Source organism: Plasmodium brasilianum, chromosome 8 (assembly GCF_023973825.1).
Source record: "Plasmodium brasilianum strain Bolivian I chromosome 8, whole genome shotgun sequence".
NCBI lineage: Eukaryota > Apicomplexa > Aconoidasida > Haemosporida > Plasmodiidae > Plasmodium > Plasmodium brasilianum.
The window spans coordinates 1,237,419-1,262,500 of record NC_090121.1 but is presented as its reverse complement, the minus strand read 5'-3'; the positions used below and the strand labels follow the sequence as shown (position 1 = coordinate 1,262,500).

The 25,082-nt window shown below is 28.1% G+C and overlaps 6 protein-coding genes across 6 annotated transcripts in view; 3 read left to right on the top strand and 3 right to left on the bottom strand.

Annotated features, from left to right (window-relative positions):
- Positions 1–508, top strand: part of MKS88_002435 (protein YOP1) — a gene marked incomplete at both ends in the record, with an annotated part of 1,299 nt that extends 791 nt beyond the window's left edge. The window contains one exon of the mRNA XM_067215444.1: positions 147–508. Coding sequence (XP_067073870.1) covers positions 147–508 — 362 coding nt within the window. The remainder of the gene's footprint in view (positions 1–146) is intronic.
- Positions 509–3,271: 2,763 nt separating this feature from the next.
- Positions 3,272–3,907, top strand: MKS88_002434 (40S ribosomal protein S15A; the record flags this gene model as incomplete). Its single annotated transcript, XM_067215443.1, has 2 exons — positions 3,272–3,504; positions 3,748–3,907. 2 exons carry the CDS (start codon positions 3,272–3,274, stop codon positions 3,905–3,907), a joined length of 393 nt encoding a protein of 130 aa, XP_067073869.1.
- A 1,170-nt stretch (positions 3,908–5,077) lies between these two features.
- On the bottom strand, positions 5,078–7,201 carry MKS88_002433 (E3 ubiquitin-protein ligase; the record flags this gene model as incomplete). The annotated part of the gene is made up of 2 exons (XM_067215442.1): positions 5,078–6,430; positions 6,986–7,201. The coding sequence occupies 2 exons, from the start codon at positions 7,199–7,201 to the stop codon at positions 5,078–5,080; spliced, it is 1,569 nt and encodes a 522-aa protein (XP_067073868.1).
- Positions 7,202–9,806: 2,605 nt separating this feature from the next.
- MKS88_002432 (proteasome subunit alpha type-3) lies at positions 9,807–10,891 on the bottom strand (the record flags this gene model as incomplete). The annotated part of the gene is made up of 2 exons (XM_067215441.1): positions 9,807–10,123; positions 10,447–10,891. The coding sequence occupies 2 exons, from the start codon at positions 10,889–10,891 to the stop codon at positions 9,807–9,809; spliced, it is 762 nt and encodes a 253-aa protein (XP_067073867.1).
- Positions 10,892–13,390: 2,499 nt separating this feature from the next.
- MKS88_002431 (6-cysteine protein) lies at positions 13,391–17,598 on the top strand (the record flags this gene model as incomplete). Its single annotated transcript, XM_067215440.1, has 5 exons — positions 13,391–13,455; positions 13,628–13,843; positions 14,600–14,663; positions 14,932–15,897; positions 16,189–17,598. 5 exons carry the CDS (start codon positions 13,391–13,393, stop codon positions 17,596–17,598), a joined length of 2,721 nt encoding a protein of 906 aa, XP_067073866.1.
- Positions 17,599–19,600: 2,002 nt separating this feature from the next.
- MKS88_002430 (cdc2-related protein kinase 4) lies at positions 19,601–24,352 on the bottom strand (the record flags this gene model as incomplete). Its single annotated transcript, XM_067215439.1, has 1 exon — positions 19,601–24,352. The coding sequence occupies one exon, from the start codon at positions 24,350–24,352 to the stop codon at positions 19,601–19,603; it is 4,752 nt and encodes a 1,583-aa protein (XP_067073865.1).
- Between the last annotated feature and the right edge of the window lie 730 nt (positions 24,353–25,082).

Below are 25,082 nucleotides of genomic sequence, written 5' to 3'. Positions count from 1 at the left end.
GCATACGCATTACAAATATATATGTATGTTTATATGAACATGTTCATGTATATCTGCGCAAATATTTAAATGACAAATTACGCGTACAATTTTTCCATTTTTTAATTTACCATTTTTCCCTTGCATGCTTATCTTCAAAATTGCAGCATACCAGTCATTCAAGGCCGTAGAATCACAGAGCAAAGATGAAACAAAACTATGGTTAACCTACTGGGTTGTCTTTTCATTATTCTTCTTTATTGAATATCTAATTGACATTATTTTATTTTGGGTTCCTTTCTATTATTTAATAAAATTGCTTTTTCTTTTATATTTGTACATGCCTCAAGTACGAGGAGCAGAAATAGTATACAATTATATTATACGACCGATTTTGTTAAAACATGAAAAAACTATAGATGATACTGTTCATAAAATTAGCCAGACAGCTACTAATCACTTAACACAAATTACTGGTAACTTGACCGAAAAATTAACTCAAGAAGGAGTCAGAAGGAGAAATGTTTAGTCGTATGATATGTAGTTCTTGCGCAGTCCCGCATGTGCGTGTATGTACACACACACACACACAAACACATATATATATACATATATATATATATATATATACATATATATACGTACTTACGCAAGAATGCCAAGTAATGACAGGAATCGGAATTTGCCTATGCATTACATTAATTACTCATTGTATGCATTTACGAGATGGAAATAATTTTTTACAATTTTGTAAGAAGGGGCAGGGGAAAAAATGTATACAGAAAAGATGCAACGACATAGGCAGTTCTTGCAGCGAAACACACATATGCACAAACACACATATGCACAAACTCACATATGCACAAACTCACATATATACTTATATATATAATGAAACCCAGTATATGGAAAATGTGCAACATGAGATTTACACAGTATATATAAAGGACTAACTTGTCAAAATAATATATAATAATAAAGTAAGAGGTCCAGGATGTAACAGTATAAACAGGAAAATGTTATGCAGTTATGTGGGAATAAAAAAAAAAAAAAAAAAAAAAAAAAAAAAAATGCACCTTAATTTTTATTTTTATTTTTTTATGTTAAATGAATTATGTAAGTACAGGATGTTGTTATGTTATACATTTACGTTTGCTATGTTATGCTCTTCTATGCTTTTTTTTTTTTTTTTTTTTTTTATATGTTATCAAAGTTAAATGTATTTTCTTTTGTATACAGCGTATTATACCTTGCATTACTTACTCTCCATCGCATTATGTAAACTTTTTTTTTTTTTTTTTTTTTTTTTTTTGTTTTTAAATTTTTACCTCCTAGGATAAACTTTTTTAAAATTGTCTTTCATATGTACTTATATACAAATACATATAAAAGTTTATACTTATACGCATGCCCCTTTTAATATTTAAGTTGTAAGCTTATTATTTAAACAGTCTTACCTACAACCATTCCTGGCACTTCTTTTCTCACTCTTCATCATTAGAACGCGCAAAACAAGTACATATTAAAGTATGTCCAAAAGGAAATGTATAAACTATGATTTAAATTTTTTTTCTACAAATGTACACTGGTGAAAAGGTGCATGCACAGGTAAGGTGAGTTGTAAATGTGTATGCGTACACTTATAAACAAATATGTATATACATGTATCTATACCTGTATATACCTATTTATACGAGTTTATATTTGTGTATACCTGTTTATGCATATTTATGTGTACATATATACATATGTATACATAGATTGATCATTTTCTCATTAGCATAAATTACGTTAAAAAATAAAGCCAATTTAGCACCCTTAGTTCATAAGCTTACATACGTTAATACATATAAAGATATATATAGCATTAGTACATATTTTGTCGTATTTTTAGTGTTACATTTTTTTGATCTTAATTAAGGTAAAATGAAAAAAAAATGAAAATGGTGATATGTTTTTTAAATAACACTAAGATGTAATATCAGCGATGAAGAGATGACCATTCGCATGTGTATATGTATAAATAAACATATGTATGTATATATGTATATATGTATATGTATAAATAAACATATGTATGTATATATGTGCGGTAGAGGTTTGACTTCACACGCAGGTAAAAAAAATATTATTACCGAGGTGCTTATTTCATCTTAGCCCATTAACTGTTCATTAATCGTTTACTACATAACAAGTTTATTTTAACAAATAAAAAAAAAAAAAAAAAAGCATAATAATAATAATAATTAGAAGGAGAAGAAGAAGAAGAAGAACAAGAACATACGTACCAATTCCAAATTTTACCTTAAAGTGTATTTTCATTTTATCGTAATAATTATTTTATTTTGTTTGCTCTTTCCCTCCTCACATACAAAAAATATTGTTTGCTTAAAATTCTTATTATTGTTTCTTGCAGTCAAAAAAAAAAATAAAATACCGTTTAAACCAAATATAGTCAGTGCAAAATGGAGTGGCACAACTGATGGAATGCTTAAAATATATAAAAGAAAATTTTTACGTACATTTATATTTACATAAACATATACATATACCTATACATGTATACATGTACATATTTAATAATGCAGTTTTTTGAAAAACTTTAAAAAAATAAATGTGGAAAAAAAAAAAATTAAATAATTAAAACATATAAAAATATATTTATAACCAAATACATTTCTTAAACTTTTATAATTTTTGAAACAATCCCGTATTGATACCTCTTGAATATTAAGAAGCCCAAATTATTTTGAATATCCTTTTACTTATTTTTATCAGCAATTACTTTTTCTGAATATCTCGAAAAAGAAGCTTAACGTATAAGCAAGGTATAATGCGAAAAAATTCGAAAAAAATGGAAAAAATGAAATATATTAGGTGAAAATAGATGAAAAAAAAGAACGAAATATTTTATTCCGTAATCTTTTTCTTAACATAACAATTGTTTTGTTTGTTTTGTTTGTTTTGTTTGTTTTGTTTGATTTGTTTTTTGCATGCCGCAGTGGCAAATTGCGTAGTGTACTTTGAGCAGTTCTGTACGTGGAAATATTTTTTTCCGTATAAAATTTCTTTGAAAGTTTATTGTTCAAGGCTACATTCTTTTTTTTTTTTTTCTTTCTACTGGGATTATAAACCTATTTTATATTTTGCTCAACCGCATGCACCTATATATAAGCACGTACAAAATACCACCTGACATGGCAATAATATTTTCACGTTTGGATTTTTCTTCTTTCATTTTTATAATTTGTTTTTTCCTTTTTTTTTTTCTTTTCTTTTTTCAATAAAACAGATGGTTCGCATGAGCGTATTGGCCGACTGCTTAAAAACAATAAACAATGCTGAGAAGAGAGGGAGACGACAAGTTTTAATACGACCTTCATCAAAAGTTGTTGTAAGGTTTTTACAGTACATGCAAAAAAAGGGATATATTGGAAATTTTGAAATAGTAGATGACCACAGGTCAGGTAAAATTGTGGTCAATTTATTAGGGAGAATAAACAAGTGCGCCGTCATATCACCAAGGTAATAAGCACAGAGGTGCAAATGTACATACATGTATAAATATGTATACATACATATTTATACATGTGTGTGTGAATTTATATATATGTTTACGTATACAAACACTGTATATGTGCGCACCTGTCATGTACATGTTTATGGATATCCCTAATGCTTATGGGAAGATAGCCATATATATATATATATATATTATATATATATATATATATTTTTTTTTTTTTTTTTCTTTATGAACACGTGCAGGTATGACGTGAAGCTGGAAGAAATCGAAAAAATTATAACGAGCATACTACCAAGTAGACTTTTTGGACATTTAATTTTAACGACACCTTATGGAATAATGGATCATGAAGAGGCAAGAAGAAAACATACGGGAGGAAAAGTTCTAGGGTTCTTTTTTTAGGTCTTATGAGTTGCGCAGTGCACACGTGTACGTATGTATATATATACGTATATATGTATATACCCATACATATATATATACACATTTGTTGACTGTCCAACCGCTTTGAAGAACCGCATGTTGTTCACAATAATTACATATAAATCTTCCTTTAATTTTTCCATTTATTATATATCGCGATGTACATGCAATATGAACTTGTTTAATTGTGTAAGTGTAAGTGTAAGTGTATGTATATATATATATATATATATATATGTATATATGCACATATATATTTATATGTGTGTTTTTTTTTTTGCGTGTGCGTACATAATTGTAACCTTTTTGATTTTTTAAACCCACTATTACCTGTCTTGTTCATTTTATTTTTTATTACATTTATATTATTAATCAAATTGGAGGAAAGAAAAAAATAAAGTAAAAATGCAAAATAAAATCGCAAAATGCAAAAACGATCGTTTATGAATAATGAACAAAATAAAATATAAAAGAAAACTGGAAAGACAAAATCGAACCACAACTACTTAAAACAAGCCAATAACAATTTTTAATATTTTAAAACTTACTGAATAATAACAAATTAACGTAAAAATTTTAGCTTTTTTAATCACGCAAAAAAATACAGTTTTTTCAAAAAAAAGGTCTCAATCAAGATGAAGAAAAAAAAGCAATAATGCTTTAAGGGCAGCTGCTCTTTTAAGAACGAAAAAAATGTTATGTCATATTATGTGAACATGTGAACATATGAAAATGTAAAAATATGAAAATGTAAAAACATGAACATGTGAATATGTGAAAATGTAAAAACATGAACATGTGAATATGTGAAAATGTAAAAACATGAACATGTGAATATGTGAAAATGTAAAAGCATGAACATGTGAATATGTGAAAATGTAAAAGCATGAACATGTGAATATGTGAAAATGTAAAAACATGAACATGTGAATATGTGAAAATGTAAAAACATGAACATGTGAATATGTGAAAATGTTTACATGTAAAAATGTCCACATGCGAAATAAAAAAATAATAAAGCACAGGATAGCTAAATTACACAAAAACGTGAACGTGTTTCTTCCCCATTTCTGTACAACATATGGGTGTGGAAAAGAGAACGAAATAAATCTGCACACACAACGGTAGTAACATGCACCACACACTGAGCTAATTGACATCACCCTTGTCCAAATTCTTTAAAGGAAATTTAATAAAGGAAGTGAAGAGGCATCTGCATATTGGACATTTTTCTTGCCTTAAAGACTTCATACAATCGTAACAGAAAGAAGAATGCCTACATGGCATCAACAAGGTATCTTTATATGAAGTCATACATATCAAACATTCCTTATCATGTTCTTCATGTCCATATATGTCTAATATATCCACAAATTGATATAAATCTTTTTTTTTTTTACTTTTTTGCATAGATGATGAAGATATGTTTTCATTTAATATGCAGATATCTTTTATTATATAAGGTTTATACTTGTCTTTCATTTTTTTAAAGTCTACTAAAACTATTAGTGCATTAGAATGGTTGTTCTTTCCTTTCATATTTCTATTATTCCTACTACTACTACTACTACTACTACATGATGAAGATGATTTATTTAAATAATATTCCTCATTTGGACAAATATCATTCAGGACTATTATTAAGGGTATCCTTACAAGTTCATCTATCGCATTACTGTTCATAATTTTACTTTCTATCGAATCAACATGGCTTACCCTCTGCCTATCGTTCGTTTCGGCCACATTGCTGTTACTATTACTATTGTTATCATTGTTGTAGTTATTTCTGTACTCATTGTAGTAACCACAGTTGTAGCCACTGCTATAGCTACTGCCATAATTGTTGCCAGCACCACTTCCACTACTATTATTATTATTCCTCTTCTCACGCTCAATTCTACTTAAAATTTCTGTTACACAAAAGCCTTCGTCATAGGGCATAGTATACGTAATGTTATTACCACTGGTATAAAAAGAATTGGAGGTTTTATAAAAGCAAGAACTAAAATCGATTAAAGAGTCTTCCTCCGAACTAGAGTAGTAATCACTTTTTTGTTTATCTAATAAAAATGTAGTTGCATCTGATGTTCTTTTACTTGGTATTGATTTGCTAAAGCCCTCTTTAAAAAAATTCCTAAAATTGTCTATACATATAACAGTATTCTGACCATTTGTCGAATTTCTATACGATTCAGTTTTTTCCTGTATCATTTCATTTACTTCATTTAATAAGACGCCCCAAAACAGTCTTATATACAAAGAATTCTTGGAAGAAAAAGTAAATGTAATAGAATATTTATAGATACTGTTCAAATCATTACAACTCGAACTAAGATAATTTTTAAAGAGTTGTATGTTATTATTTATGCTTATATTCAAATTTATCTTTTTCACATTCTTCGGTGTTATCTTTTTTTTAATCCTTATTATATCGTTTACATGGCTTCTGCATAACATCTTTATTTCGTTGATATGCCTCGACATGTTTTTCATGTATATGGCCTGAGAAACAAGGGAAAAAAATAAAGGCACACATGAGGGCGGCACTGCAAATATGCAAGCAAAAATGAACAGGATATAATACACACGAAATAATTAAAAGCAAATAATAAACACACAAACGGGTGCAACACAAATATACAATCAACACAAATATATACACTCAACACAAATATATACAATCAACACAAATATACAATCAACACAAATATACACTCAACACAAATATATACAATCAACACAAATATACAATCAACACAAATATATACACTCAACACAAATATATACAATCAACACAAATATACAATCAACACAAATATACACTCACCACAAATATACACACAACATACATGTATACACTCAACACAAATATATACAATCAACACAAATATACAATCAACACAAACATATACACTCAACACAAATATATACACTCAACACAAATATATACAATCAACACAAATATACACTCAACACAAATATACACACAACATACATGTATACATCTATGCAAAGGCGAGCACACCACATAGATGAATATACGCACGTCCATCTTACCTTTCTATTTTTTAAATACTTTATAATACTGTAGGAAGTGTAATATCTCGATATAATTGCGAGGGCCCATAAGAACATAATAAAAAAAATAAAGAAACATAACGTGTTCAGAAAACTAGAAGTATTAAAAATGCAGAGCAAGTCTTCATCTTTGCAGTTATTCGACATAACAATATTTTTATACATATCTAAGTCATATTCGTCTATTATATTCATTTTTACTAAAGCAACTGATTTTTTTTTTTTTTTTTTTTTTTTTTTTGCTCTCTTATGTTTCTTCAAGATGTTCACTATATTTTCACAATGTTCATAAAAAAAAAAAAAAATAAAATTTGTATGGTCATCAAGTAGCTCATTGGAACGCTCTTCTGAATCGGTACTGTATGCGTTTATTACTACGCTTCAGTACACACAAATACACGTGCGTGCATGTACATATATAAGTATATGTACATGTATAAATATATATATAAATACAGCACAATTACTATTACGAAAACATAAAACAAAAGAAAAAAAAGAAGATAAAGGAAATGAAAAATAAAAAGCAATGGCAAAATATAAGCAATGGCAAAATATAAGTAATGGCAAAATATAAGCAATGCTAAAATATAAGCAATGCTAAAATATAAGCAATGCTAAAATATAAGCAATGCTAAAATATAAGCAATGCTAAAATATAAGCAATGCTAAAATATAAGCAATGTTAAAATATAAGCAATGTTAAAATATAAGCAATGGCAAAATATAATCAATTGCAAAATATAAGCAATGTTAAAATATAAGCAATGACAAAAACTTGGGTACACTTAATGGCTATAGGAATTAAAAAAAAAATAAAAATGCTTAATTACACTTCTCCCTAATGGACGCTATTTTCTGAACAATTCAGGTTTTACAAAAGTTTCAAATAAAATCGAAACAAAATACAATAATGCTGCACTACATGTTGTTGTAAATCAAAAGTATTACATACAAATTTTTCATTTTTTTTTTTGAATAATTAGTTTTGTATTGAGTTATAAAAACAGGCTAAGTGACTGTACGTTTTTGCAAACTTGACTTTATAAGTAGGTTACTGTACAACAGGATAATTTATTTAATTTTTCCTCACAGGCTCATTTATACTTTCTTCTTTCGTACGTTCACATGAACTGGTTTTGCTTCAAGTTGTTCAAATCGTTCAATTCGTTCAATACGTTCAACATGTTCAGTTCGTTCATGTATACGCAAAAACACATTTACCTCAATCCTCATAACTTCAACGTTTTAATTCGAATATTTCCAAATTTTAAAAAAATTAAAAAATAATCAAAAATCAAAAAAAATTAAAAAAAAATTCTTTTTTGAGAAAATGTAAAAATGTAAAGATGAAAAAATGTAAAAATGTAAAGGTGAAAAAATGTAAAAATGTAAAGGTGAAAAAATGTAAAAATGTAAAGATGAAAAAATGTAAAAATGTAAAAATGTAAAGATGAAAAAATGTAAAAATGTAAAAATGTAAAAATGTAAATATATGAAAAAGTAAAAATGTGAAAAAGTAAAAATGTGAAATAAGCTTTGCCATGACATATTCAGGAAGTTCTCAACAAATTGTGGTCATGTGTATAAATCGGGAGGCCGAAAAAGATTAAAGTAAAAATAAAATGAAAGTTAAGATAAAAATAAAAATTAAAACCTATTTATATGAAAACTAATTGAAATAATGCAAAAACTGAAAAACGGAACGTAATGCTTAAAACACAAAACGCTCGATATTTCAAATTTTCAAAACAGAAAAAGTGAAATGTAAAAATTGAAAAATGCCGTTATTAATAACAAATGTCCAACACAGAAAAGCGAAGCTTTTTCCTTTCAAGAATTTACAAAAGCGGACTGGATGAATGCATATTTAAACGTATACAAATGTATAGGAATTTGTAAATATACACAGATATATGTAAATGTACAAAAATATTTACACATTTAAAGCGTTCTGGACAGTTTGCTAACGTGGGTTGGTATATGTGCTAATGAGCATATGTTACACTTGAATAATCGTAAGAGCATTATCAAAGACACCTTGTTTTTTTCTTTTTTTCTTTTTTTCTTTTTTTCTTTTTTCCTTTTTTCCTTTTTTCCTTTTTTCCTTTTTTATCCATTTTATTTTATTCCAATATGCTTTTTTATTTTTTGTTATATTATTTAAGTCCAACTGAATGTATTTCAAAAATGCGAAAATTAATGCAGAGCACAAATTTTTCCTTTTTTTATTCAAATTTTTTTTTTTTTCTCTTTGAAATGGAAATAAAACTAGTATAAAAGGTGATATATAAGTTTACATTAATACGTATACATACCTATTAATACGATAAATTCGTATATGTACGTATAAGTGCATATAAATACCTGTAAACTCCTGTGCACTAAGTTGAACAATCTATCTTAGTCATATGTGGTGTGTGTGTGCCATTTAAAACTCTCAACTTTTCCTATTTTAATAAAAACCTTACTTGTACAGGCTTTTTTTTTTTTTTTTTTTTTTTTTTTTTTTTCATTACAATTCAAAATTAATTAAAAAAGTTCCACTGTATCTTCCATTGTATTAACTTGCATATTTAATAAAACATAAAATAAAGTAATATAAAATGAAATCAAAGCGCTGAAAATTCCACACACAGGTGTACATATGTTCATATCATGTTAATACAGGGAAACACATGGTCATGCACACATATACAATTAAACTTGTACAAAGATGTATATATATACACATATATGTACATATATATATGCAAGCATGCCATTTGCGCTTATTATAACTCCACGTGGATGGATGATCTTACTGATTTAACTGCTCCACTGAATCTACAGCAGCGTTAATAGCTTCATCTAAAATTTCCTTTTCAATATTTTGAAACTCATATGATGATGCCTCACATACCCATGAGAAGTTAACTAAGTATGGCAAATTATCCTTATTCATATGGTCATCACTTGTTAAGATAAATTTGTATATATCAACTAAGGCCTCTTTAACTTCTATGTTTTTATAATTTTTCTTTTCTAATTCTGTTTTAAACATTTCCTTGTTTTTTCCTATGACTACTCCTGAGTATTTGTAGCACGCCCCGTTAGGTTCTATACAGTATATTTCTCCTGGAAAAAAAAAAAAAATAATAAGATGAAAAGAGGGAATGGTGAAAGTAAGAAGAAATGAAAAGAGGAAAAAACAAAATAAAATAAAATAAAACAAAAGCACATACAAACGTGCACATATATACATGCATATATATGTACGTATGTATATGCATATATCTATGCTGTGTTGCATTGCCCACTCTAGGCTTCTTAGCGGGCATAAAACTAACGAAGTATACACATGGTACATGTAAACGGATACGCACACTGCGTACAATCGTGTCAAACGTGCATGTAACGTACAAAACTCCTTAACACACATCCACTCCTCTGAGTATTACCCTTCTCCGTTTTATCAAAAGAAGCAACTATAACTGAGGAAGCAAATGGTCGTAAATGCCAATACAGCGTATAAGCATGGATATATAACGAAATTCGATTAGCTAAAATATGTAGTGGTATGTTCGTATGAAAATTATAATAATAATTATTGGCTTCACTTTTTGCACGATCAATAATATTTCTGGCATCACCATCTAAACCTGCATAAGTCATAATAATATTATTGTTAATATGATAAATTCTATTATAGCTATTTTTTCTAATCATCTTATTTTTTTCCAGATTTGAGTTTATACAACAACATATATTACCATCTTTACATTCTAAACTTAATGCTGTGTTGTTATTATTTATGGATTTGTAAATATATTCAACTTGGTATAGTCTACCATCAGGGGAAAATGTTGACACAGATAAGTCGTAACCTGCACTCAAACCAGCCATTCTATCAATTTTTCTTGCAATATGCACACACGCTCTGTGCTTTACTTATGAAATGGGAACAGAAACTAAACAACGCCCTCAAAAAATGGAAAGAAACACACAGATGTTGAGCAGAACACGACTGTTAAGCAGCACACAGTTCTTGATGACAAAAAAAAGTGTACTCTTCTAGAACAACGGAACCTCTTTTTATGATGAAAACAACTTTCTTCTGAGGAAGCAAACGGTTCGTTTTTAACTCCCACAATTGCACTGCACTCTTAATGCGTCTGATAAATGAGTTAACAAGTACACCTTATTTGCATGCCCGTTTGAAGTATACCAGTATATACCTGCGTCTGTGATGAGCCTTAAAAATTTCGCACTAGTATAAGGTACATTCATTAAAATAGTTTAGCTATTATTTTGGAAAAACGCTCTTTCACTTTTTCTTATATGAATATTCACCAAGCTTCCTTTCGACTAAACGGATATAAATACATTTATATACATGTACATACATATACGTACATATGCATATATACATATTAACGATTACTGCAATTTGTTTGTGTATTTAAATGTACAGTACACTCACAGAAAATATTTCTCCTCAGTTTTGTAAAAAAGGGAAAAGATATTATTTAATAATATTAATAAAACCACAGAAATGCTTTAGCTAAAAAGAAAAAAAAAAAAAAAAAAAATTAAGGTGAGTCGGTATACTTATGTAGCGTTACATTAGTTTATGTAAGTGTACATGCTTTTTTTTTTTTTTTTTTTTTTTTGTTTTTTTTCAAATGACAGGCGAACAAGGAACATTAAATTTTTGGCAAGATTCTTACCTACACCTTCCTTTTTTAAACCTTTGAAAAGGTACGTTAACAGAGGAGTTTCACTATTTTATTCTTAACATAAAAAAAAAAAAATATAATAATTTATATACATATAAATACATATAAATATATATATATATATATATATATATACTTCTAAACGTTTGAGTGATAAATATTACTCATGCGAAAGCTCTAGTTTGTTATCATTTCCCCCTAAGCTCGTACGCTTGTCGAGACAATTATAAAAAGAGTTAAACCTCACATAGTGCTTAGTATTTTTTTTGTGTACATGCAAACTCTAGTGTATTGTGAGTTAAGTATTTGACCCTATCGGGGATAATGTGTTCCCATAAGTACATCTTCACACACAAGTACATGCATATATATGCATCCATTTGAAATCGCATCCACAAATATATATACATATATGCATCTCATTAGATACGCAAAAAGAAGGATAAATGGGGTAGTTACATATCATTTATAAATTAATAGGAATTAAGCAGCAATATGCACACATATAGGAAATTCATTAGAAGACCAAAAAAAAAAAAAAAAAAAAAAAAAGCAAATAAATGAAGTAACCGAGAAAGAGTTGAAGGAGTCTATAAAAGAATAAGTCGAAAAAGGGTAAATTAGGAAAACCTATAAGGGTGTACTAGGTGAATAATAGAAATTTTTTTTTATAATTTTTTTATGTATTTTTATTTTTTTTTTTTTTGTTATTACCTTTTCAATTTATCAATTTTACCTGAACAAGTTATGTAAGGCAAAAAAAAAAAAAGTATTTACAGAGAACACAAAAATTATAACGTATTTTTTTATTTTTATTTTTTTATTTATTTTTTTTTTTTTAGTACCAATATGACTAAAATTATGTATTAGCAAAAACCCTTTAAAAGAAATGATTATTACTAAGTACCTTCCCGTCCACTTATACTATTATAGAATTGTCTGATATGAGTAGACTACTTATGCTATACTACTATTGCATGCTTTTTTAAAATATTTTTATCTTTGCCTTATGATTAATCGTAACAATTGTAAGCGTTTCCCTTTCCATGTGGTAAAATTTATTTGTAAAAAAAAATTAGACATTTATGATTGCCACTATATAAATTTAAAGAAAAAAGTTCATATAATAACAGTTGTTACAATTTTTAAGAAGTGCACACCGGACAGAAATTCTACCTTCACTTTGTTGAAAGGACTGATCCTCATTATTTATCAAGTCGTTTCTTGCTGCATGTTATTATAAGCGCAAATGCTTTATTTGAGTGAAAATGGTACATGGGTGGGCGTAATGGTTATCCCGTATTTATATATGCATGTGTACGTAAAATTTTTATTTGTGTTCACTTTGCGTTTATCTTGAGTCTATTTTGCATTTATTTTGCGTTTATTTTGCGTTTATTTTGCGTTTATTTTGAGTTTATTTTGAGTTTATTTTGAGTTTATTTTGAGTTTATTTTGCATTTATTTTGCGTTTATTTCTCGTTTGTTTTGCGTCTATTTTGTGTGTGCTTTTGTACGCGTGTACCCACCTGGTGAACGTTTTGAAGAGAGCAGAGGAGAAGCCGAAAAAAAGGATGTACACTTCACTTTCGTTTAGAGGGTATTCGGTTCATTACCATAAAAATCATTAATTTCTAACACACTTTGTTAACAATGTTACTGTTACATGAATTTTGTTCGCTCAGGCTTTTATATTTCAAACGTTCGAAAATTAAAAAATAATGCAAAAATGTAAAACGACGGGAGTATGCCTCTAGGCATATGTTTTTATAAAGATAAAAGGTGTCAAGGAAAAAATAATAAGGGTTAATTATTTTTTCCAATTTTTGCTATTAAAATAAGAATGCATAAAAAAAAAAAAAGAAAAAAAAAAAATGCATGTGTTCTTTTAAAAAAAAAAAAGGTTTTCACTTTGTGCACATGTGCATGCCGAGCTAAAATCGCTAGCAACAGACAAAACAAAAGACAAAACAAAAGACAAAACAAAAGACAAAACAAAAGACACAACAAAAGATACAACAAAAGATACAACAAAAGATACAACAAAAGATACAACAACAGACACAACAACAGACACAACAACAACAAAAAAAAAAAAAAAAAAAAAAAGCGAATATGTGTAAAACTCGATAAAATTATATCCTGACCAGTAATATAAAAATAAAGAAAGACACAATTAATATTCTCGCTTATATGCTCATGTGACACCTCTTCATTTTTCACAAGCTCTGCTATTTTTTTTTTTTTTTTTTTTTTTTTTTTTTATCTCCTGGCCTTTCACCATTTGAAACCTTCCATTCCAGTGCATGAACAGAAAAAATGCATTTAAAAAATAATAAAAAAAAAAAAATTGGCTTGCATGTGAATTACAAAGATATTTATGTTTATATTATTGTTTTCATTGTTTTAGTTTTCTTTTACATTCATTAATATGCACATGCACCAAATTGAGTGTATCTTAATTTCACATGTTTTCTTCTCTCTTTACTGATACTATCAGTTGTTGAAGTAGCATTATTCTGGTGTAAACAAATTGAACCATCGTGTTTGTACGTTTTTGCTTGTGTGTGCTTACTAACCCCTGTACCACTTAGCAAAGCAATGTGTTGAGCTTACGACTGCTTTCAGTGTACCAACTCCTTCGTATTATCAGTTTTGCCCATTATTTATGTTTTCATTATAATCTTTTACTTTTTTTCTATTTTGAAGAGGTTCTTCTCTTGTAAGATAGAAAAATTTTCTCTATTTTTGTTGAAGTCTCAATGAAGCACATGTTGATAATATGTTTGCTTCCACCTCGAGAGAGCCTCGTCAGTTTTGTGTAATTGTGCAGCATATTGCTCATGTGAACATTTGTGCAAGTCGCTTATTGTAGGAAAAGAAATCAGAGAGTCGGAAAAAATCAGAAAAATTTGAAAAAATCAGAAAAATTTGAAAAAGTCAGAAAAATTTGAAAAAGTCAGAAAAATTTGAAAAAGTCAGAAAAATTTGAAAAAGTCAGAAAAATTTGAAAAAGTCAGAAAAATTTGAAAAAGTCAGAAATAACTAGAAAAAATAAAAAGAGTCCAAACAAGTCATAAAAAAGAAGAAAAGGTAGAAAAGATATAAAACATCAGAAATATCGGAAATATTACAACAAGTCAGCCAATTGTCTAGATGAACAAAGTAAGTTACTTTTTAACAATCCTTGCGCTCCTCTGGAGCAAGGTAATCCTTTTTGCAAAACATCTGGTTAAATTTGACCCTGTCAGAAAAGATGAAGACGAATTATACATAGACACACAGTACAACTGCGAATACAGCGGTTTCATTGATTTAGATAAAGACTTTTTTTTATATTATTGTTTTTTTATTGGAGAAGAAGATCATAATGGGTTAATATTAAGAAAATTTTTCCTTGATGAATTAGAATGGGGAGTACCATCTGAAGTTCTGCTTACAACAGAAAAAATAAATTATTTTACATTTATAGATGACTATATAATGAACAAGTTAATATTAATATATAGTTGCGACCAGAATATTAGAGTGACTGCATTCAATAACTATATTGACCCATCTATTCATACATATAAGATTAGCATAAACTACGATATTCAATATAAAGCAAATATAATTAGTAAGGTTACTTACTTTTATAAAAACAGGAGAGCATTATTTATTTGTGGAATAAATAAAAATGAAAACATTCTTTGTACCTTCTCTTTTGACTATGGTTTAACAATGAAAGATGACAATTCTATTGAGTTCATTTTAAAAAAAAGAATTCCTTTATGTCGTTATAAGATGTATATTAAATTTAAGCAGGATTCTGTTTATTTTAACTTATATGATGAAACTAATGAAAGCAATTTCTACGAGTTAAAGTGCATTAAAGTTAACGAGCATGAATATACTTGTGATATAGTAAATAAAGTAATAAAGGAAACTGAAACTACTAAGTATAAATACGTCTTTCGCAATAAAATATTTCAAACGATAGCTTTTCAAAAAGACAATATATGTTACATCGGATGGTCCTTTAACTCTCTTGCTCTCAATAACGAAATAAACAAACAACTTTCAGATGTACCCTGCTCAAGAGTATCCTTATTTCAGAGGGGTCAAATGCTCCTAGTCACTTACAGGAAAAAGTACAACGAAAAAGACAAGGATTTCTACTCCGTATTTGAGGTAATATAACAGTACCCAGAGTTCTGGGAAAAGGGCTCGCTGTTGCCTGATTCGCATGTGCTTAACTTGCGTGTGATGATAATTTCGTGTATGCTTAACTTTTTCACGAGTAATGACCATTTCGTGTGTGCTCATCTGTTTATGGATGATGTTCATTTTGTTCGTTCTCGCACGCTAACCATTCCGTGCATGCACATTACACAATTTGTTATATATATATGTATATGCACATCCCCTCAACGTCGTATGCATTTCCCATTCATGTATATGTTCATCTTCTTTCCTTTGCAGAATCTGAGCATGAAGGGTACAGGGTGCGAGTTTAGGACCGGAGGGAGTCTGTACGTGATGAATACATTTGTCAATAACATGTGCACAGTAAATATGAGTAATATTGATGTAAATCCTACAAATAACGAAGAAGTGAGTTTCAGTATTGTAACTCCAAGTAGATTTAAAATAGGAGAGGGGTGCTTCATATCAAATGAAATGTATGAAAATGACAAAACATCTCTTTATTACTTAGAGGAAGAAAATGTAGAGGAAGAACAAGTAACCATTTATACTTTTTTTTTCTATAGATATATTTTAACATATGCTAATTTTAAAGGTACTACTTGTGTATTTGAAAGTGGGAATAATAAAGAAAAATTAAATATATCTTTAACATTGGAAAATTATTATAGAGAATATGAATGTAATATTTCATTAGACTTATGCGACTTCTTTATTTATAATAAAAGTAAAATAAGAATATATTTTAATGAAAATTGGATAATTGATAAAGAGATATTAAAATCTAATATACTTTATAATGATATTTATGTATCATTATATTCTATTCTTAGTCAATCTAATATTAATGAATTTCTTCAAGTAGACGATAAACATTTAGTTTTAACAATACCACAAAATATACCGAGTAGTAGAACAATAAAAATTGGATTTACAAGAGTAGAGGATAATACTATAAAATATGCCTATATACGATTACAACGAATAATCACTCCTGTAAAGAAAGTGCTTGGAATAAATTTCTCTGACTTTTTCGACATACATTATAAATATTATAAATATTATCAGGAGAAAACAAAATTTTTAATAAACGAATTTGTTGAAACTACATATATTGGTATGATATGTCAAACAGAACATGAGGTTACATCTACTCCTTGTACTTTAACCTTAGTAGATTCATCAAATAAAAAAATTCAAATACATAAAATTTTTCCAAAATCGGTTCCATTCTTATATTATTATTTAAACAAAAAATTACCACAAAGTGATAGTTATATTAATGAAACTCGTTTTGTTGTATTCAAAAATATTGGTAATCTCTTAGAGGAAAAACAAATAAAATACATCTATTTTAGATGCATATGTAATACAAAAAATTTTAAAATAGATACTACTAATCAAATTGATTATATTATTACTAATGATAAAGTTTCCCCAGACATTATTGAATCCCATGATGTTATTGAATCTTCTAATAATTTATTGTCTGATGATTCCAACAATTTTAAAAATTCCACAAACAAAGAACAGTCTGAGCCTATCAAAACGAAAAAAGAATTATGGGAATTAACAGGTAAGAATTATAAGGATTTTAACAAAAATCACTCCACAAGTGTAATGCTAGACGTGTTTCTGCTCATTGTCCTTTTGACCATAATACACTACGTCCCTCCCTTTGGGTAACAAATGTGCACGTGGACATGCGTAACCATCAAAGCGGATAGCTCACATGACAATGTATTCTTCTTCTCTATTTAAAATATTTCCCATTTTGCGTTTCTCGAGTGGATATTTTTTTATCTTTTCTTTTACTTTTTAAAAACTATACTTTTTCTTCTTTGTATTACTCGAAGTTACAACAACGAAACTTCCCTTTTCAGTTAAAAGAATCATTTAAAACAATATCGTATATCCTAAACGTGAACATGTACACTTTATGAAACTAAAATAAAACAAAACTAGACGCTTGCGAGTTATTTCGCTTTTAAAAGATCAGTCCATTTAATGAACCCTCCTTGGGAAATATGTTCAAAATTTGCATTAACGTGGAATGCGCATTTACAACATGAGAATTTAACTCAACTCTATTTTCAGATTTATAATTTGAGTTTTTAAAAAAAAGAAAATTCTAGAAATTTCATAAGAAAATTGTAATAAGGTGTATACATACATAAGTACTTGTATATACACACCTAGCTTCACACACACACATGTGTGTGGTGTTTATGTGTATTTTCCCCTATATGTACATATAAAAAATGTAGAAGCCAGAGAATTTATTTACATATAAAATTAAAAAAAGAAAAAAAAAAAAAGTAATGCACATAGAAAAAAAGATGCTTCACGCATAAGCGCACATGTATGTGAGTGCACACATGCACATATTAGCATTTACATATTAACTTTTACATATTAACTTTTACATAGTAGCATGTACATAGTAGCATGTACATAGTAGCATGTACATAGTAGCATGTACATAGTAGCATGTACATATTAACATTTACATATTAACATTTACATATTAACTTTTACATATACTTACACGCATGTGTATATATTATGAAAACACATATGCAGCTATTATATGTAGCTGACTTCCTCTTAGCGATTTAAAAAAATGTAAGCAAGAGCCATTTTCTTACTTATGAATATATATACCAGGATATCATAATTTTCACAATTTACAAAGTGATGTAAATATAATATTACATAAAAAATAAAAGGTAGAAAATGAAAAATAAAAAAAAAGAAATAAAAAAAAGGAAATAAAAAAAAAAATAAAAAAAAAAATAAAAAAAAAAATAAAATACGCTTTTCTTTTAAAATATTAAAAACAAAAATAAGAATAATATGTTTTTTCTTCAGAAATAAAAAAAAAAAAAATAAAATAATTAAGATGTCTATTTGTTTTGGAAAGCACATATTTTAAGGATATTGCTATGAATTTTGGTTAGAAGTTCTACTAGCATGGCTAGAACTTCTCTTGACTTGGTAAGAAATTTTTCAAAAATTGCCTGAATTTCCCCTAACTTGGTTAGAACTTGAGTAAATTTTGTCAAATCTTCTCCAAACTGATGACTGATACGCGAGGGTGAAAAACAAATAATTGAACACAAAAATAGTGGGGCGCATGGTACCAATGTGCTTCATTTTATTTTACCTTTAACAAATGTCAATAACAACACAACAATTGCAAGATAAAATAAAAATAAGCGTAAATTAAAAAAAAAAAAAAAAAAATAAAGAAGGAAATAAATACACGTACATATGTATAAACAAAATAAAAGATGAGCAATATGCACATCCTTCAATGACCTCAAACTGGAGGGAAGCGCCTCCGAAATAGCCGTGCGCCACGCATTACCCCCTCTCCCTAACACGCTGCACGCATATCTATACATATACATACATATACATACATATACATACATACATATATACATACATATATACATACATACATATATACATACATATATACATACATACATATATACATACATACACGCAACGCATATCTACTTACACACATACGTACGCGTAATGGTTTGTAAATACTGCTTAATACTGTGGAAGGAGGGGGGGGAAGGGAGCCAAAGAAATGAATCCTATAGGAAAAGCAACTAATTACCTCAGCGATATGCGACTAACCTAACTAACGCAAGTAGTTATGCCACCCGGCCTAAAAGTAATAGGTACCATTTCGCTTGTAATATTTCAACAAATCATCGTTCAAGTACAAATGAACATCTTCAAACCATGGATGCTTCAAAGCATCATTAGCTGTGATTCTGTTTTTATAATCATAACTCAAAAATTTGTCAATTAAATCAATACCATTATCACTTAGAATTTTTCGTCCATAAATATCAGTAAAAATTATTTGTAACATTCTAAGTCTATCAACTTTAAATTTTGGTAATTCTCCAATAAATTCTTTTTTTAATAAATTATCAAAATCTTCATCAGGTATACCCCTGAAAACTAAAATTTTGAATAATACAGAGGATTCAAATTTAGATGTTACAGGAACAAAACCTAATAAACATTCACACATGGTTATTCCGATAGACCATATATCAACTGAATAGTTATAAAGAGAACTGTTACATAATATTTCTGGAGGTCTATATTGTAAAGTAATAATATTACAATCTTTGGTTTCTGCTTTTAAAAAATGATCATATACTCCTAATCCGAAGTCGGCAATTTTTACTATCCATTCCTTTGAATCATTTAACCCATCTGATAAATAATGTATATTTTTGATAAGTGTATTAGCTGGCTTTATATCTCTATGTATGATAAATTTTTTATGAAAATGATTTATCCCTTGTAACATTTGATATATAATAACCTTTGTTTGTATTTCACTTAGAGAAGGCATATCAGGATAGAACCAGCGATTTTCTATTTTTTTTAAAGGCAAATAAACATATTTTACATAATTATATATATGATCATATGACATATCTATTCTTTCACTCGGTAAATATTGTGCTGTACACTGTTTAATATGTTGGATAAAAGAACAATATTTTTTTTTGGCTTTATTTAAAATATCATTTAAACTACAATCGCATTTTTCTATTACTAAAAATAAGTCCCAATTTTCAATATAATCATTATTTTTACTTTCAATTTTTTTTAATTTTCTAGAATGTTTTCTAAATTTTAGTTTATCCATACTAAGATTCTTTCCCTTATTTAGTTGGTTCTTCTGAGCACTGCACTTATAACTGCCAATTTTCATTTTTTTTTTTACATGATAGGTTGAGCCTAGTACATCACTCAGATCATCGCGGCGTGCGTTTCCACTCTTTGGAGTGCTTCGTTCTTTAGTCAAGTCCTTTTTCCTAATGATAGACGAGGCGTAGCAGCTGTTGAGGCGGTTTCCGCTCGCACTGCTACTCTGAGTGGTATTGTTACTGCAGTTGTTGTTTCCGCTATTGCTATTGTTACTTCGTCCTTTACTACTGCCGATACTACCATTGTTCTTCTTCACACCTCTTGTATTTTTGCTGAGAATCGAAGGATAAATCAGTTTGGTTCCATCTTCTCCCCCTGCTGCATTCGAGCTATGCATTACAAGATCCTTTTCTAAGTCCTCAATAGTTATGCACCCCTTAGACACTAAACTCTTGTACCTATTGTTTCTTTCTATAGTATCCTTAGAAGGAGAAAATTGATTCTTCTCTGTTTTTCGATGCCTCTGGAAGCTAAAATCATACTCTGCCGACATATTTTCCGTTCTTGTCTTTTGTCCTCGATGAGTTTTTACTTTTCCTTTTCTATAAGTATGTACTCTAAAGCTATCTAACAAGCATACAACATTAGGATGAAACAAAATGCGCATAATGTTAAATTCGTTAATAGCAAATTCTTCTGATCCGAATTTATACTTAAAATTAGGCCAAAAATATCGAAGCACTTTTACTGCAAAATGTAAATATGAGTCTTCTAAAGATTCAGCCTTAAATACTTTTCCATATACACCTTCTCCTAACTTTTTTACAATTTTATATTTTTTCATAAAATCTCTAGGAAACAGATTTAATAACTTGTCTACATTAATGTCTGAATTTTTATGATTAAATGATATACGAGATAAAATTTTTTCGTTTTCAATCATTTCTTTTTCGTATAGTGATTGTTTATCATATAGAAATCCGTCCATTAAATCTAGACTAAAATTTTTTAATTTTTCATCTGTTACATAATCTTTTAATAAAATTTCCTCATCAGTTATCATTTCTTCATTACTAAACATATCATCTACTGTATAATTCTCACTCCTTTCAAAGTGAACCAATTCTTTTAATTTTTCTACTTCATTATATTGTAAATGTAGCGAGGAGCTCCAATATTTATTAAAAAATTCTTTTTTACTATGTATCCAGAAATCTTTTACATATTTTTTCATTATATCTTTTTTATTTTCCTCTCTATTTTCCTCTTTATTTATAATTATTTTTTCTCTTTTATTTATTAATAAATCTTGATGATTTAGAAGTATATTAGATAAAGTATCATCCTGTTCTTTGTTCTTACATTTTAACATATCCTGGTATTTGTTTCTACCCATTTGTGAACTATTATATAATTTTGTTCTAGGTCTCTTAAATAATTTCTCTCCTTCAAAATGATCATCATTTAATGATGGAAAGAAAGAATTACTTAAATTCGATTGTGTATAATCTTCCTTTGATTTATATAAACCTTCTCGTCTTTTCCTATTAATAAAAATATCCAAATTTCCTCTATCCTCATACATATTACATATATTGTTAATAATATTATTATTGATATTTTTTTTTAATTTGTATGAGCAAAAATCTTCAAAATGCATCAAATTTCTCGAAAATAAATCTTCGTCAAATTTTGTGTTTCTCACTGTATTTCTATTGGGAAGAGATCGCATAAGTATATTTTTACTATTACTATTGCCTTTACTATTACTATTGCCATTACTATTACTATTGCCATTACTATTACTACTATTATTACTATTATTACTATTATTATTATTATTATTATTATTATTATTATTATTATTATTATTATTATTATTATTATTATTATTATTATTATTATTATTATTATTATTATTACTATTACTATTACTATTACTATTACTATTACAATTATTATCATTATTGATATCATTATCATTCTCTTCTTTTTCTTTACTAAAAGATAAATTTATTGAGTTTAGATACTCCTTATTTCGCTCTTTATAATTGTAAATATGATTCACTTCGTTTTTTCCCTCTTTTATTACTCCTAAATTATTTGTACTCATTCCAAATGTGTTTCTATTCAAATTGTTACTATGTGCACCCTCAATGTTGCTGTTGTATAAGTTGAACTTGCTCATATGAATGTTCGTCATATCAGTGTCGGCTTGGGATGCGTTACCAGCATGGGAGGTATCATCAGCGTGGGAAACACCATCTTGTATGTTACTAATACTTGCACCTGTATCATGCTCAGTTGGATTTTCCTGATAACTGCAAAGCAAATATTTGCTTAACAATGTACACGATGTACCACAATTTTTGTCCAAGTTGGACGTGTACGTGTTGGCCATGTATGTGTTAGCCGTGTACGAGTTATTTCGTAAGCTGTTAAGTATGTCAACTATGCTTCCATTCGTCATTTTTCTTTTCATCCCGTTTGTGCTGTTCCGCAGGGTAATACCCTTCTGCGGGATAGCTTTATTAGTGATACACTCCGCCCCGTTCGCGCGCAAACTGTCATTATGGTTGTCCTTGTTTATATGGTTGTCCTTGTTCATATGGTTGTCCTTGTTCATATGGTTGTCCTTGTTTATATGGTTGTCCTTGTTCATATGGTTGTCCTTGTTCATATGGTTGTCCTTGTTTATATGGTTGTCCTTGTTTATATGGTTGTCCTTGTTTATATGGTTGTCCTTGTTCATATGGTTGTCCTTGTTTATATGGTTGTCCTTGTTTATATGGTTGTCCTTGTTCATATGGTTGTCCTTGTTTATATGGTTGTCCTTGTTTATATGGTTGTCCTTGTTCATATGGTTGTCCTTGTTGTTTTTGTTGTTTAAACTACCGTCAATGTTATTGTTGCTGTTGCTATTTCTGCTGCTGCTTTTGCTTATGTTGACGTTGTTCCTCTTGTTGGCACTAATTTTAATACTGTTGTTGTCACTATTCGTATCATGGTTGTTACGGCTCTCCATGCCCAATGTGCGCTCATTATTTGGCAAGGTGTTCGACTTAGATGAATCTGCACTAAAACTTTCCCCGTGTATTTTATCTAATTTGGACCTTTTATAATTCATCAAGTTATGCTCTATATTACTTTTCATATTTAGATAAATATTCTTGGTAGATACATGATTAGCCTCGTTTTTACTATACGTAGTAGCACTCCTCTTTCTATTGCGTACTATATCATCAGTACATGCTAATGTATTATCATCGGCAGATATTTTATTATTACACTTATCAGTAACATTACTACTTTTAAAATAGTTCAAAATTGTATAATTTGATTTCTTCATATTATCATTTTTACTATCGTTTATATACTTTTCCCCATCATCATTAATATTTATGTTATTTGCTTTAATAGAACATATTCTTTCCGCATTAGATGAACTTTTTTTTTCTTTTTCTAACCCTTTATATATTGTTTTTTTTTTCCCATTATCTCTACTTCTTGTATTTATTAAATACGTGGATTCCAATTTATCTTTTGTATTTTTTGAAATTTTTTCATTTTTTACTTTTTTTAGATTCTTTTTATTAATGTCAACATTCTTCGAATCATCATTCATAAATATATTTTTTTTTTTATTCATGTTTACTCTTTTGTTTAAAATTTTCTTTTCACCGTCATTACTTTTTTCTATTGTTAACACATTGTTTTTAATTCGTTTTGACGTTACCTTATCCATCTAGCTGTTAATGGTTATATATATATAAATGTGTATAAAAAAAAAAAAATACATATGTACACATATATATATATATATATATATGTACACGTACTGAAAACCAATGGAAAAATGAAGTACTAACTAGCTAGCTGTTTCTTTTTTTTTTTTTTTTTTTGAATAAAGTTACTAATTTTATGACTTGTTCATAATTTGTTTTTACGTATCTAAACATATACATGTACCCACATACAAATACATATATACAAAAACGTATGCACGTACGTACACATACGTATACAAACACTTATATACATACATATATATGTACGTATATTTTAATCCTGAACAAGTAACTAAATTGGTGTACTTTTTTTCCTTATTTCTATATTATTTTATGTGTAATATTCTGCTTTACTTTCCCCTTTATTTTATTTTATTTTTTTTGTGTATTATCCGTTTAGTATCTCTTTTTTTTTATTTCTTTTACATGAACAGTTCATAATATCATCATTTTCTTTAATGTGTGTAAATATATACATAAATTTTTATTTTAATGTGCATAAAAATTTATTTTTTAACATAAAAGTATAAATGATGTGCTTTGCATATTTGTACCATGTATGTACTCTTTTTGCGCATACACTATACGCATAACTTTTCCATAAAAATGTATATACATATATATATATATATTAAATGTATATTGTATGTATGCTACATATAAATAATAAATATACAAATATATATA